Below are 17,183 nucleotides of genomic sequence, written 5' to 3'. Positions count from 1 at the left end.
ACCTACTGTCTGAACCCCATCAAATATGGTGTGGTAATTATGGAGAATGTGTAGGGAGTGTCTTATGATGTGTTGCCTGGCTGCCTTTGTGGCCGCATGCCCACGAATATGTTCACTCATATGTTAGGCTCCGCCTGAGCGTGTGGTAAGCGGCCTGGAGCGTGGCAGTAGTTGTGTTGTGGAGGTCGGCTGCCGGAGCTGGGTCCCTTGGGTCAGGGAGGGCTCTTACCCGCCCCCCCTCTTGGGCTCCCTGAGTGAAAACAGCTTGGTGCAAAGTCCAGTGGCATGGCTATGGGGGCCTCATTTTTATGCTCCCTTCTGGGAGAAGCAGCCGTGTGATCTGCAGGGTGGTCGATGACAAGATTATCTAGCACCAGCAGGAGGTGGCTTATGGAAGTGACCCCTGGGTCACCGGAGACTGGAGGAAATGGGCAGAGGATCTCTACTCCTGGGTCCTGTTGAGCCCAGAATCCAAGGTCACAAAGTTCCATATTGCCTGGTTCTGAGGGACTTCACTCGTGTGTGAGGCTTGGCCCAAGCATGTGGGAAGCAGCTTGGAGCTTGGTGGCAGTTGGCTTGTGGAGGTGAGCTGCTGGGGCTGGGTCCAGGAGCATTTTCTTGAAAGAATAAGCAAGATTGGCAGATCTCTAGCTAGACTTGCACAGAAACAATGAGAAAAAAACTCAGATAAATCAGATCAGAAATAAAAAGGGAGAAGGTACAGCTGATAGTCGAAATTACAAAAGAGTGTTCAGAGATTGCTTTGAGCAACATAGTGCCATTATACTGGAGAATCCAGGAAAATGGATGAATTTTTAGCATCATACACCCCCATCCAAGACTGAGGATGTAGAAAACCTGAACAGATGTATTACTGGTAAGAAAATTAAAACAGTAATAAAAATCTTCCCCATAGCGAAAGCCCAGATCCAGATGGATTCACTGGTGAGTTCTATCAAACCTTCAAATAGGAACAATTTTCTATACTTCTCAAATTATTCCAGAGAATTAAGAAAACAGTAATTTGTTTTAAGAGTTTTTATGAGACCAACATTACTCTTATACCAAGAGCAAAGAGCATTCAAACACACTATTTTAAAACGGTATTATTTTTAAAAATGCTATTACACACCAATATCCCTGGTAAAACAGATGCAGAGATTCTCAACAAGATCTTAGAGAGTCAAATTCAACATTACCTAAAAATATCACAAACGATGGTCAAGTGGGATCCATTCCAGGGATGCAAATAAATCAGATAATGTGGGATGCATTCTTGAAACTAATATCAATTAATGTGAGACATTTAAGCAACAAAAGGAAAAACACAAATCATATGAAGACAGTCAAAGAAAGCATTTGTAAAAAACTGTTGTTTAGATAATATGCTTAAAATAGTGTCTAAGTTTAGAATAATTTTGTACAAATTACTGAGCACCACTTCCACCAAAGCCTCCATAACTCTCCATCTCTGTTCCTCTTATCACCTCTAGTCTTACCTTCTTTAACCCCTCCACTATTTGTTGATGACAGACAGTTACGGTTCTGGTGCATAGTTTTGCTTCACTTTACCACCACCAACATTTGCTTGACCTCCATCTATTTTTAATGTAGAAAAGGCCATAACTGCTGATATAATTCTAGAATTAAAGTTGATTAGATAACAGAGTTGCAATATTAAAGTCAGTATATGTAGAAAATCAATTTATGTGAACATTATTATATCTGATCACAGGGTTGGGAAGGTTTTGTCTAGGAATTTATTAAGCTGTTTATTGCTTTAGGAGGTGTCATATGGCCACATATGTAGCCACATAGTCTGGAGAATTCAGGATTTATGATCTGGGTCGTAAGAGTTGACATGGTGGCAGTTGTGGGAGGTGGGTATTGTTGCGGGGGCTTCCAGAAGTATGGGGGAAGGTCACCCACCCCAACTCCAAAAAATTACCAGAGTTTTCAGTCTGGACATTGGTACCTGAAATTATTCAGAGATTGGTGTCTGCAGAGAATATTTGTGAAGAAATGGAGTTGTGCCTTGGGCGTAGCTATATGGGGTGGGCGTGCTGCTGGCAGAGTCTTGGGTGGGTAGGTATTTGACCCGCCTGCTTCCCATGAGCACTCCAAGATTTTCAGCTGTGGAGAATGGTGATTCCATAAAGTTTAGCTACTTGGTGTGTATCTCCAGAAAGATATAGTCGGGATTTGGTGGAGCAGGGCTGGTGTGTGAGAAGATATGGTGGCAGACATGCGTAGTGGCCATGGCTGCTGGGGCTTTCATGAGGGGTGGGTTACCCACCGTGACTCAAAAAAAAAAAACACCAGAGATGAGTCCACCTATGTTTATGTGTTAATTATGTTACCTATGTTCTGTGTTACTTTCAGTTTGCCTGTTATTCCCCCAATTCGATATTCTCAGGTCTGTAATCTTGTGCCTAGGGTTTATAACCAATTGGTATTGTCCATACCCTTGATTTGCCTCTCTGTATCGCACAAATGAGTCGATCATTTTTTATTTGTCCTTCTACCTCTGGCTTTTTTTTAGCTCAGCAAGATACCCTCCAAATTGCTGTGAACTACATCTTTTTTCTTATAGCTGCGTATTTTAATATGTGTAAATTATAAACTATAAAATGTATACCTACATGTGCACTTATAATACCACAACTTCTTTAACTATACATGTTTGTTGAACATTTTATTTGTTTCCATATACTGACTATTATACTAAGTGCTACAATGAAGTATATATGTATATATGTCATTTCAAATTAATGTTTTTATGTCTTAGGGGTAGATATCCCAAAGTTGGCTATTATGACAGCTCCATTCTTATATTTTTGAGAAATATTAATATTTTCTATTGAGTCTAGACCAGATGGTATTCCCAGCCAACCATGAATGAGGGCTTTATTTTCGTCACATCCCTCCAATGCAGATTGTTTATATGCCTTACTGGTACTAGTATGAAATAATATCTCATTGTCATTTTGATTTGTGTTTCCTTAAAAGTAGTTATGATGAATAAACACTTCTTCATATGCTTATTGGCTATCTGTATGTCCTTTTTATTGAAGTATCTATTCATCATTTCTCCCCATTTTTGATAGTTAATGCTTTTTGATGCTGAGCTTTGTGAGAGCTTTATAAATTTTAGGTATTCATTCTTTATCTAATTTATTGTTGCAAATATCATCTCCCCATCAGCAGGGCATAGTTTTGCTTGTTTCTTTAGCCATGCAAAAACTTTGAGGACCAAGAGGGGCTGTCTGCATCCAATGGTGCTCAGGGCTTAGTCCTCGCTCTGCTCAGGGATCACACCTAGCAGTGTTCAAGATTTTAGGGATCAAATTGAAGTTAGCTTTGTGCAAGCAAAATATTTGCTTTAACTCCTGTGCTATCTCTTTTGCACCCGTAGCTTTTAACTTCTTTTAAAGTTATTGAAAACATCTTTGAGTTCTAGATCCTGGAAAGTTCTCCCTATGTTTTCCTCAATGTGTTTTGTGGCTTTTGGTCTAATTTCTAGGTCTTTGATTTACTTTGAATAATTTTTCTGTATGTTGTGAGATATGGATTAAATTTCAGGTTTATTTATTTATTTGCTTGTTTATTTTTGCAAGTGCTTTATACAGTTTTCCCATCAGCATTTGTTGGAGTGGCTTTTATTATATACCGAGTTTCTTTGTCATAGATTAACTCCATAAATAAGTGACTTAAAGTTTTCTTTTCTTTTGGGGGGGTGGGTGTAAGGGATTTGGGGCCGCACCCAACAATGCTCAGGGCTTACTTCTGGCTCTGCACTCAGGAATCACTCCTGGTTGACCTTAGGAGATCAACCTTTGGTTGACCAAAGCAAGTGCCCTACCCTCTGTGACTTAAAGTTTTCATACATACGTTTTCACATCCTTTGTTGATTTATCTCTGTCTCTTTTAGTTTATTATTCACATATAGAAACACAACATTTTTGTGTATTGATTTTGTATCCTGCTACTTTGCTCTACTGGTTTATTGGGGGGTTTTAGTAGCATTGTTAGAGTCTCTATAATCTTATATCATCTGCAAATAGTGATAGTTTGAGATAGTTTGACTTCTTTTGCAACTTGGATCCCTTTATTTTTCTTGCCTAATTGCTGAGGCAAGGACTTCCAAGATTATATTGAATAGTAGTGGTAAAAGTGGTCCTTTGGTGCTGGCGATGCAATAACTTTGTACACCAAAATCATCAACCATACATACTAACTCAACAATACTGAAATATTTTAAAAGGCAAGTTATGAAGACAGAAAGCCATAATATGGTGGAGAACGTGCTTTACATACAGGAGGCCAGGCTTCTATCCCTAGCACAACTGGGAGAGACACTCAAGCACCAAGCTTAGGAGAGCCCCTGAGCAAAACCAGTTGTTGCCAGTGCATGCACAAAAACGTGTGTATTATTTCTACTTACATACCTGTATTTTGGTATTTCCCACAACATTATGTTAATTATATATAAATATATTGTAGGAATTTATATACTTGTGTAAATGTCTGTACTATGCCTGTGACCAGTCATATAATATATAAATTTCTTGAAAGTCGTGTGAAAATCTGAACCAAATTGGTAACAGTGGTATACCTGGAGCAGGGACTAATTTTTGGAAGTAGTGTAAAATATAAAACTTTTTTTTTGCTTTTTTGGGTCACACCCGGCAATGCACAGGGGTTACTCCTGGCTCTGCACTCAGGAATTACTCCTGGTGGTGCTCAGGGGACCATATGGGATGGTGGGATTCGAACCTGGGTTGGCCGAGTGCAAGGCAAACACCCTACCCGCTGTACTATCGCTCCAGCCCCTAAAATATAAAACTTTTATATATATTTCTTGGATTATTTTTAATAATACTTTCACGTGTTACTTCTTTATATATCACTGTATCACTGTCGTCCCGTTATTCATCGATTTGCTCAAGCAGGCTCCAGTAACATCTCTATTCGTCCCTGTCACATTCAGGATCAGGGAAATGAGGTCCATTATTGTTACTGTTTTGGCATATTGAATACGACACAGGTAGCTTGCCAGGCTCTGCCATTCGAAATTCACTGTATATATAGGCAAGTCATATATTACATAAACACTATGTATACTTTGGCTCACTTAATCCCCCTCAACTCTCAGGAGATAAACGCTGATATTCCTATTCATGAATGAGAAAACACAGGTTCACAGAAATTAAGCAACTTTCCCCAGGTTACATAAGCAGCAAGAGGCTTGCTATGTAACCCAGGTTACATGGCAAGCAAGAGAAAGAACCAGTCTTTAAACCCAGATTGTTCATGTTCCACAACAATTAGTGCTGTGGTTGGGGTTGCCGAGAAAGTGAATTTGAAGAGCTGGACTGGACTGGCAGAGCCAGTAACAATTTGTGGTGCCTATTATCTTTACGTATGTCTATTATCTTTACATATACTTCTTTATGTATATGTATACATAATATTTTGGACCATTATTTTGTACTATATGCTGAAAACTGTAAAGCAATGGGGTTGATTTTTTATGTTACACGGAAATGGCTCAGTAATTGATAAACAGCTCTTCACTATTAAGGAAGCTTGTCTGATAAAGTCCCATCTAACCTGCCTTAATTTCTTTGTATGTCATTTCAATACTGTTCTAAAGCCTGCGTATAATCTTTTCGGCTGCCGATTACTCATTCATTCAGTATCCTTCAATTTTTTTTTCAATTATGAGAACAGGAAGTAATCAGTTCACTGGATTTTCACAATCTTGCAAACTACGACACTTCAGTATCTAGAATTTGTTTCCTAAGTGCATGCAAAATTTGTTTCCTAAATTGTTTCCTAAATTTCCTAAATACATGCAGAACTGCAATTGCTATTGAATACATATGAATACATATGTTTGGAAATTCTGAATGTAAAAACTTTGTACAGCTCTTTATAGTTTATAAAATGTCTTGAAACTTTTTTTTCTTATTTTATCTCCCAACAAACACTTTAAGGTAGGTAGGTGCTATTGTTGTTTTTGCAAGGATAGGGAAACTCTTGGGTTTCTAAGACCACTCCCAAGTACCTCATGCTTGATCATATACCAGAAAGAGTCACAGGACATATAACAGTCAAAATTATAGCTAAAATTTATAGCAATGAAAAATTAGCACTGTAGCACTGTCGTCCCGTTGTTCATCGATTTGCTCGAGCGGGCACCAATAATGTCTCCATTGTGAAACTTGTTACTGTTTTGGCATATTGAATATGCCACGGGAAGCTTGCCAGGCTCTGCCATGTGGGCGGGAGGGATACTCTTGGTAGCTTGCTGGGCTCTCTGAGACGGACGGAGGAATCAAACCCAGGTCAATCGCGCGCAAGGCAAATGCCCTACCTGCTGTGCTAATGAAAACTCAGCAAAGAGGAAAAGTTCACAGAGCAACTTCCAAAGAAATCCAGGTGTAAGTTTCTAAGAGACTGTGTTAAGCGAAGTCACAAGATATGTACTTCTCTAGTAAGGGGTTATAACAACATATATGTTTTTTCTCAGAAAGCCGTTTTGAGTGAAGGAGTCCAGGATTTTTACCCAAGTTCATTCTCTTTGTGTGTGTGTGTGTGTGTGTGTGTGTGTGTGTGTGTGTGTGTGTGTGTATGAGTGGTGAGTGGGTATACCCTCGGGGGTGCTCGGAGTGACCTCTGATGGTGCTGGACAACCATATGTTGTGATGGGGATAAAACCAGTTTCAGCTACATGTTTGATAAGTGCCTTATCTCTTGTACAATCTCTCCAGTCACCAAGCGTCATTCTTTTTTTTTTTCTTTTTTGAGTCACACCTGTGATGCTCAGGGGTTCTTCCTGGCTTTGCACTCGGGAGTTACTCCTAGCAGTGCTTGTGGGACTATATGGGATGCCGGGGATCGAACCCAGGTCCGCAGTGTGCAAGACAAATGCCCTCCCCACTGTACTATCGCTCTGGCCCCCAGAAGTCATTCTTTATCTCTGTATAGTTCTAGATTCCCAGAACAAAAGTTTACAGGATAAACTATATTATTTATGCAATTTAAACTTAATAATTCACTATAATCAGTTGGGGACTGTTGAGAATCTTAACAAATTCCAAGTTGTCAGACACAAAGAAAGAGCCAGTCTTGTAAGCAGGATGTTTTGGTATTTTTTCTCTTTTGCAAACAAAAATTGTAATGGGTGATAGCATGGAAATCTCAGCTGGGTTATAGGTGAGCACTTTTTGCATAAAACTAATATTAAAAGAAATAAAGTGTGGCTGGAGTGATAGCACAGTGGGTAGGGCGTTTGCCTTGCACAGGCCAACTTGTGTTTGATTCCCAGCATCCCATATGGTCCCCTAAGCACCGCCAGTAATAATTCCTGAGTGCCTGAGCCAGGCAGGAGTAATCCCTGTGCATTGCCGGGTGTGACCCAAAAATTTTTGTTAAAGGTACATAAAGTATCTTTCTTTAAGGTATTTACAATGTAAGTATTGAACTCAAGGCTTGAACTTCAAGCTTTTGGGTGCCAAGTTCATACTTTTCCCACCGCATAATTTTAAACTCTGTCAAGTCAAACGCAAATCTTTTAGCATGCAAATGAGGTAATAAGATTGAATGCATAGTTCTTAAGATACAGAATTTAGAAGCAGTTTTCTTCCTGTATTTTTTAATGCTTTCTTTATTTCTGGCCAATGCCATTTTCAGGATAACATAAAAAATCTAGAATTGGAAGTTATCAATCTACAAAAGGAAAAGGAAGAATTGGTTCTTGAACTTCAGACAGCAAAGAAGGATGCCAACCAAGCCAAGTAAGAATAAATTTAATAAATATTATTTAAGTCTCTACTGTGTGAGCAGCCTGAGAGGAAATAGAGCAGTGAAAGACTCATTTCCTATCCTCATAGGATTTAAATTTAGTTGAGAATAATATACCTAAATAAAAGAAAATTTCATTATAGGGATTTTAAAGTTCTTGTGATGACAATTCAAGTCCATATTACAACTTACCTTAAGTAGCCAAATAAATTTCTTAGATATTACTGTTCAGAAGTTTTGATACAGGAGATATCTGTTCAGGATGATATGGTCAAGGAAGGCTTTAGAGAAAGGTAGCATTTGATCTGGCTTTTGAAAGATTATTAGACCTAACCAATAGCAACAGATTCTTTTTCTCTGCACTTATGATAAAATAGCTTCTTGAATAGGATTAATGTCCAAGCTAGAAACTGAAAACTCCATCTAGCTGTCACTCATTTGGGAGTAAACCAAGACAGATAATCAAAATATCCTCCCTATTCCTCATTCTTCTATTATATTGATTTTTTTCTATTTTCTTTTTCTTGGTGACTCTTTTATATCTCTATTGAGTTTAAAACTTAAATTCTTAAGTTATGCTGAATGTTACATTCTATCTCACTGTAAGAATCAGATTTATCCTTTGCAGCTAGTGTGAAATGAAGAACCATCAAGGAACCATCCTTTTGACATAGAGTGTTGAAGGATTGGTTTATTGAGGCAATTGCTTTGTTAAATATGCCAAAAAATCATCTTAGTCTTTGTATTAAGCTCCCATTGTTGAGGCAGTGTTGCTTGTTTGGGTGGGATTCATTACTTAAATGACTACATGATTGAGTAGCCATTATATATAATAGGGTTATGAACTTAGGAGTCTATTATTATGTCTTTTAAAATTATGCTTTGCTGCTAGTAAATATTCATTTCCCCCTCATTTGTCTTTAGGTTGAGTGAGCGCCGCCGCAAACGTCTCCAAGAACTAGAGGGGCAAATAGCTGATCTGAAGAAGAAATTGAATGAACAGTCCAAACTCCTGAAACTGAAGGAATCCACAGAGCATACTGTCTCCAAATTGAATCAAGAGATACGGGTAGGGATGGGTGTTGAGTGAAACCTAATCATGAATAGCTTTGTAAGGGTCTATCTCACAGTGATTCAATAAAAAAATATTTTAAAGAAGAGATACGGGTAGGCACTAGAATGACAGTGCAACTGGTAGGGTGTTTGCCTTGCACACTTTGCGAATCTAGGTTCAATCCATGGCACCCCTGAACTTCACCAGGAATAAGCTCTGAGTACCGCCAGGTGTGGCCCAAAAAAGCAGAGAGTGGAGAGGGAGAGGGAAAGGGAGAGGGGATGGGAGAGATACAGAGAGAGATTCTCCGGTAATAAACTCATCTTTGCATACTCCTTATTAAAACTTAAAAACTTAGGTGTTACATTTAGAATTATACTACATAGTTGTTTTCAGGTGACAAAATAGTAGGCAGAATCCATCATTTCAAGCGTGCAAGTCTCCATATATGTTCCTTTTTCAGAATGTTGGGGTAACGATCTTGGTAACAAGAGTTTTTACGTTCTCTGAAACTAAATAGCAAAGTCACCTTAATATTTTGTGTGCTGACTGCTTTCCATAATCCTGTGAAATTATTTCATAAAGTAATTAATTGTAAGGCATTTGAGGAAGATTGAAGTTTGGAACTTATAGAAGCTCCTGATACCTGGCAAATAGGTGGTTACAAGTTATGTATACTGAACATTTTAGAATAAAATGGATGTAGTGAAGAATTTTCCTTTTACCGTAGTAAATGTTTCTTTGAAATATTATTTCCATTTATATATAATGGACTTAGGGCCAGATTTAGAGTATAGTTCCTTTTTATTCTTCAGGGTGCTCATTTGCATAGTCTATCCTGGGAAGCCCGGGGCAGGCAAGCATAGCAAGAGACATTGCAAGCCTAATCAGAAAACCTGTTGGTGGCCTTCTCAGCTTAGCTGTGTGTTTTCTCTCTTCTTAATGGTTGGTTTATCCAGCTGCACATCAGCCTAAAATAAAGTGCAGATGACTAATACTTGTACTGGTGTTTATTCTTTAGATGATGAAAAACCAGCGGGTACGGTTAATGCGTCAGATGAAAGAAGATGGTGAGAAGTTTAGACAGTGGAAGCATCAAAAAGACAAAGAAGTGATCCAGTTGAAAGAGCGAGTAAGTAACTAATAATTTCTTAAAGGCCTACCTGATAATACCTTATCTGAAAACCTGCTCTAGATTATTTTAATTGATTCAGGTACTGTGATTTATAGTACTTTTAATGATGGTTCCTATGTACATAATTTCAATACTACATCCATCACTGGTGTTTCCACCTCCCCTGCCCAAGGACCCTAATGGCTTCCCTTCCAAAGTACACCTCCAAACTCAGTTGCATGGATCTGTTCTTCCACTGTGTTGCCTTTGAAACCTGTTGTAGATTAATATTAAATCTTTTATTCAAACAACTGATATCTCAAAAAATGTGACACATTCATTCATTATATAGCTATATATTATATGTCTTTTATGAACTAAACGTCTTGAGAAATAGATATACTGCAAATGACTCCTGTCAATCAAGAATACCTTGTCTAATGGGGGACGTAAAATACATGAATGGTTTTCTTTTTTTTTTTTTCTTTTTGGGTCACACCCAGCGATGCTCAGGGGTTACTCCTGGCTCTGCACTCAGGAATTACTCGTGGCGGTGCTTGGGGGACCATTTGGGATGCCGGGGATCGAACCTGGGTCGGCCGCGTGCAAGGCAAACGCCCTACCCGCTGTGCTATCGCTCCGGCCCCAATACATGAATGGTTTTCTACAGAACAAACTATAAAGGTATCTGGGCTTTATTAATGGTATGAAAAGTAATTAAGAAAGGGAAGTATTCTTCTAGTTGGAGGAAAAGTTTACTAGCTAAGAGACTGGAGAGATACTACAGAGGGTAGGGCGCTTGTCTTACACATGGCTAACCTGAGTTTGACCCCTGGCACTGTATATAATCCCTGAGTGCAGAGCCAGGAGTAAGCCCTGAATATCTCTGGGTGACCCCCAGACAAAAACAAGTTGGAAGTTTGTGAATGGTAAACCACTAATAACAATATTATAAACCAAACAATCTCAATCAATAATAAACTAAACTTGTTTTAATTGATTAATAAAATGATAGCTGAATAGGCCCTGGTCAGGTAGGCTGTTGAGAGAAATAGGTACAAACATTCTAGATAATTGGGTCAGCAGGAAAATGACACAGAGATGACAACTATTTAGGCACATTTCTGAAACAGGAAGTGGTCCAGGTTGGATGAAGATTTTACTGGAGAGAAGATAAAATTGGATCGTTATAGATCCATGAAATTTGAACTTAATTTTGTTAGAAGTGTAAAAAATTTTAACATTTGGGAGTACAACAAACTAAAATATTGAGAGACTGTACGCCAAAGTACAGGTTCAGAAAATAATGTTTAGGGAACATTACATTGTTTTTATTTTATTTTATTTTTTTTTTTTTTGCTTTTTTGGGTCACACCTGGCGATGCACAGGGGTCATTCCTGGCTCATGCACTCAGGAATTACTCCTGGCGGTGCTCAGGGGACCATATGGGATGCTGGGATTCGAACCCGGGTCAGTCGCGTGCAAGGCAAACGCCCTACCCACTGTGCTATCACTCCAGCCCCTACATTGTTTTTATAAAATAATCTTTAATGGCTGTTACCCCTACACAGGAGTTAATGTCCTTGCCTTGCATTTAACCAACCTGGCTTAATCCCCAGCACTGCAGCATATTGGCACCCTAGCATCTCCAGGAGTGATTTCTGAGCACAGAGCTATAGACACAGCAGACTGTGGCAATGAGAGAGAAGGAGAGCGGAGGGGATAGCACAGAATTTAAGGTACCTTGCACATGACTGACCGGTTTGATGCCTGACACCACATATAATCTCCATGCACCACCAGAGTGTTGTATTTGCGTTAAGTAACGTCTGATTGTAACGTAAATATAGAGAAAGAAATGAGAACCAGAAATGGCAGATAAGAATCAACTATGGGGGCTCGAGAGATAGTGCAGCAGTTAAGTAGTTTGCTTTACATGTGTCCGGCCCTAGTGTAAATTCCTCACACCACATATGGTCCCCAAAGCACTACCAGTGGTTACTCTTGAGCACAGAGCCATGGGTAGCTCCTGAGCATTACTGGGTGTAGTCCCCACCTGCCACGAATAAATAAGTAAAATAAAAATTAAAAAGGAATAAACTCTGTTTATATTTGCTTTCCTTTCACTGTAGCTTATTGAAGACACATAAATGATATGAAATAATAACTACAGTAATTCAAGGGAGTTGCAGATAGATAACAGTAGCACAAAATATGGTGAACAGAGAACAAGTCTGTATAGGATTAACATTTCTATATTTCACTGTGGCTGGATTAAACAGTCTATATTAGGCAGAGATGGTCTGACCTGGTTAAAACAAGATCTAGAACAGAATTTGTTGTCTACAGAATATATAAAGTAACAAATTAAAAGTTTGGAGAAAAATCTACCTTTCGAACATCAATCATAAAATATCGGAAGTAGCTATACAGATGAAACACACTATGTTAACCAATCACACTGAAATGAAATAAATCAACTACAGGCAAGGGGTGTAGCTCAGTGGTATAGAACATGCCTCACATGTATGGGGTCCTGGAATTAATTTCCGGCATTAATTCTTGGCATTCCCTCAGAAAAAAAAATCCACCAAAGAAAGTAGAAAATTCACAAATGCAAGTGGTACTCAGAAGATCTGCCGGCTCCTCGAAGCAGTTCTTCGCCAACTGTGCCAGCGATTCAGTGCCTTGTATTCCTCAGGCTTTGTGGTGCCAGGATTACCTGGGCTACTCTAGGAGTGCTTTAGGGCCTCCAGGGTTATAGCCAGTGGTGCTTTTGGGGACCTACAGGGTTGTACCTACAAGTATTCTGGTGACCATATGGTGCTGAGGATTAAACTGGTGTCAGCACATACAAGGCATGTGCTGTACATGCCTGTAAAATGTTTTTGGCCCCTAAGCCACAGAATTTTAAATAATGGGTCAAATAAAAAATCACAAGGAAAAATTAAAATAGATTAAGACAAAGCTCTTACATCGGAAGCTATGAAATTGTATCTATAGCAGTGTTTAGAGGAAATTTTGTTATTGATAATGCTGTATTTTTTTAAAATACCAATAAATTAGTCTAATAGAAGAAATATATGAAAAGCATGTAGATTGGAAAGAAAGAAGCAGAGCTGTTAGCAGATGACACTCTCTTCGATGTGGAAAATCCTAGAGAATCTACTATAAAAACTGTTAGAATTGACATGAGCTCAAAAGTATTTTAGATATAATTTTGATGTACAAAGATCAGTTGTATGTTTATATACTAGCTGCTCACAATTTGAAAATGAATGAAGTAAACAGTAACATTTATAACAAGACTATTACTTGGGGGGATGCAGAGGCATAGTACAGTATTTAAAGTGCTTGCCTTAGGAGCGGACACCAGGACCTGTGTTCTCCCCTCAGTAACCTGCCCTACCTGGGGATAGCATTTGTAAGGATCCACAGGTGACGTCCATGCAGCTTTCTCCTTTTTGGGCAGGGTAGTATTGGAGAACAAGCTACAGCACTCAGGGCTACTTAGTCAAAAAAATTTTTTTAAAAGTACTTGCCTTGCATATAGCCAAACCCAGTTCGATTCCTGACACTGAATGTGTTCACCTGAGTAACAGAGCCAGGAACGTGTGTGCCTCAGGACCACAGGATGTGTGTGCCCCCTCCTTGGGAATATAAATTTAACAAAAGAAGTGTAAGACTTTGCTGGGATTGTGAAGAACATACCAGGCATGCATGAAACTTATGTTCAAGTGCCAGGAGGCACTGCAAAAAATGTTTAAACGTTTGCGGGAAGGTTGGGCCACACATGGCTGTGCTCAGGGGTTACTCTTGCCTTTGTACTCAGGAATGAGTGCATCTGGCAGTGCTAAAGGAGCCATTCAGGTCGTAAGCATATAAGACAAGGGCCCTATTATCTCTCCATCCCACCCACCCCCAGTTTTTTTTAAGAACCAGGGGTGTAGCTTAGTGGTATAGCACCTACCTTACATTTTTAAGACCTTACTTCTTTTTGATGCAACCTTCTTTGTAGTGAAGCGAAATAATTTTTATTTAAAGAAATTTACTAAATGTGAGAGGAAAAATAATGCATGTTCAATAGAGAACACAGGTTTCTCCAGAGTGGCTTCAATCCCCACCCATGTGAAAAAATAACCAAAGACTTATACATGAAAAATTACAGAGAGTTGGAGAGAAATTAATGGGCCAGAGAGTATGCTTTGCATGCAGGAGGCCTATGTTAATTTCCCCACACCATGTGTTCCTTATGCACTTTGCTGGAAGTAACCCCTTAGTACTGCCAGGTGTGGGCCCCAAAATTCAATGGATCTGGGTCCAAAGCAATAAGTAGTGTGGAAGGTAGAGTACTGCCTTGACACATACTACCCAGGTTTGATACTCAGCACCCCATATGGTGTGCAGAATATGCAGATCCAGAAGTAAGCCCTGAGCACCGGTGGGTGTGATCCAGAAAATAAATAAAACTGCAAAATGTCATGGAACTAAATAAAGTTCTAAATAAATGAAAATATAACCCAATGTTTGTAAATGGGAGGACTTCATAACCTTAAGAAGGAATTTTCCCCAAATTGATTTAGATTCATTTTAATCCAGTTGACAATTCTATCTTTGCTTAAAGTTGCTTTTTGTGACATTCTGATGGAAATACAAGAATAAAATCAGGATAATCAAAACCAAAAAAGAAGAAATCTGGAGATTTTGCATTTTCTGCTATCAGCACACCCATCACATGACATAGCTACCATTCTCACCACATGAGAGTATAGAAAGTCATTTCTAAATACCTAAAATCACGTATTTATTTTAAAACTGAAAGTGAGTACCCTTTAACCAACCTTTCTCCATTTTCTCATCTTTGCACTATTCTGCTCTCTGGTTCTGTTCAATTATTTTCTAAGCTCCACATAAAAATGAGATCATGCAGTTTATGTCTTTCTTTGGTTTATTTCATTTAGCATAATGATGTCAAGTTTCATATTTGTTGTTGCTAATGGCAAGATTTTCTTCATGTTTGTGGCTGAATATTATTGTTGTATTGCATAATGATGTTTTAATCTACAACAGACTTGGATATATATCAGTGAATCCAAATTCCTACTGCTTATAGAATCTCTATAAGCTGTACTAAAATTATAGAATCTCTATTATAGCTATACTAAAGTTGTTTATACCTGCAGCAGCCTCATGCATCTCTGTGATTTTCACACAAGAACAAAAGCACCTAACAACATATTTCTTCCAACACATCCACATCCAAGTCTCATTAAGAAAGACATAATCATGTACTACATTTTCTTTATCCATTCATCATTAGTAAACATTTAGGCTTTTTCATATCTTAGTTACTGTAAGTAATGTTGTGACAAACATGGAAATGCAGATATCTCTGAGACTCTGATTTCATTTCTTTTGACTATATGCCCAATAGTAGAAATGCTGCATCTTGTGGCACTTCTGTTTTTACTTTGAGGAGCTTCTGTACTGTTTTGTACTGTTTTCCGTAATGACTGTACCATTGAACTACTCTTTATATTGTATGGTTTTATTTTACCTCGCTGAATTTAAAATCTGAATGCTTTTTGAGATAGGCAACCTTCTTTTTAGTGAAGCAAAATAGTTTTCATTTAAAGAACTTTACTAAGAGAAATGATGTGAGAGGAGAAAAATACATGTTCAATACAGAACATAATTTTCTCCAGAGTAGAAAAAGCCTGGCAACCATCTTTATAGTCATCTGTCTAGCTCATTCTTACCCTAAGGATTTGCTAGCTTTATAGTAAGCTATACATATATATTTTCATTCTACCCCCTTCTCAGGTAACTTCAATTCTACTATAAATGTTCACTGGTTTTTCTTTTTTATTTTTACTTTGGGTTAGTTCTGTTCCTTAGTTTTATATATGCACACATGGGTAGAAATTGTCCAAATGCTAGTCTTTTTTCCTTCGTTTTTTGCTTCCCTTGAGCTCCATTCATTATATTCATTTTTTTGAAATAAGAAAATGGAATAGGGGCCGGAGCGATAGCACAGCGGGTAGGGTGTTTGCCTTGCATTCGGCTGACCCGGGTTCGATCCCCGGCATCCCATATGGTCCCCCAAGCACTGCCAGAAGTAATTCCTGAGTGCAGAGCCAGGAGTAACCCCTGAGCATCGCTGGGTGTGACCCAAAAAGCAAAAAAAAAAAAAAAGAAAATGGAATAACTACAAAATATGAAAATCTTTTTTTTAGTAGCTAGTATTCCATGGTATAAAATATTGCACAGCTTCTTGGGGATGAAGCAATAGTACAGCAGGTAGCATGCTTGTCTTGCATGCAGCAGACCCGAGTTTGATTCCCAGCATCCCATATGGTCCCCTGAGCCTGCCAGGAATGAGTCCTAAGCAGGAAGCCAGTAATGATCCCTGAGCACCACTGGGTATGGCCCCCAAACAAAAAGTATACCATAGCTTTTTTTAATTTATGTTTTATTTTTTTAATTTTATTGAATCACCATGAGATAGTTGCAAGCTTTTATGTTTGGGTTACAATCACACAATGATCAAACACCCATCCCTCCACCAGTGCACATTCCCCACCACCAATATCCCCAGTATACCCCCCTTTCCCACCCTCCCCCTGCCTCCATGGAAGACAATATTCCCCTACTGTCTCTCTTCTTTTGGGCATTATGGCTTGCAACACGGACACTGAGAGGCCATCATGTTTGGTTCATTATCTACTTTCGGCACACATTTCCCATCCTGACTGATTCCTCCAGCCATCATTTTTTTAGTGATCCCTTCTCTATTCCATCTGCCTTCTCCCCTCTGCTCATGAAGCAGGCTTCCAGCCACCATAGCTTTTTTATCCAATCATCTATGAACAAGCACTTCTGTTACTTTATATTTTAGTTGCTATAAATAATGCTACAACAAGGACCAGAGAGATAGTATATGAATCTAGGCACTTATCCTTGCATGCAGGCAATCCTGATTCAGTCTTGCACATCACATATGATGTGACATAATCAAGAGTAGCCCAGCCAAAATAACACAAACAAAAGTCTGACTTTTTTCTTCTCAGGATCGTAAGAGGCAATATGAACTGCTCAAACTTGAAAGAAACTTCCAGAAACAGTCTAATGTGCTCAGACGTAAAACTGAGGAGGTAAGGAATTTTGATCTGTTGGGCCAAGTGTTTAGATACTGATGTAGTATC

General features: G+C 38.8%; 1 protein-coding gene across 1 annotated transcript in view; it reads left to right on the top strand.

Moving 5' to 3' along the window:
* KIF4A (kinesin family member 4A) overlaps nt 1–17,183 on the top strand; it is a 173,626-nt gene that overhangs the window by 102,536 nt on the left and 53,907 nt on the right. Inside the window, exons 15-18 of the mRNA XM_055121514.1 lie at nt 7,699–7,802; nt 8,734–8,878; nt 9,885–9,995; nt 17,049–17,132. Coding sequence (XP_054977489.1) covers nt 7,699–7,802; nt 8,734–8,878; nt 9,885–9,995; nt 17,049–17,132 — 444 coding nt within the window. The remainder of the gene's footprint in view (nt 1–7,698; nt 7,803–8,733; nt 8,879–9,884; nt 9,996–17,048; nt 17,133–17,183) is intronic.

The sequence above is a fragment of the Sorex araneus genome, chromosome X (genome assembly GCF_027595985.1).
Source record: "Sorex araneus isolate mSorAra2 chromosome X, mSorAra2.pri, whole genome shotgun sequence".
Taxonomy (NCBI): domain Eukaryota; kingdom Metazoa; phylum Chordata; class Mammalia; order Eulipotyphla; family Soricidae; genus Sorex; species Sorex araneus.
This window is presented reverse-complemented; position numbering and strand designations above follow the sequence as displayed.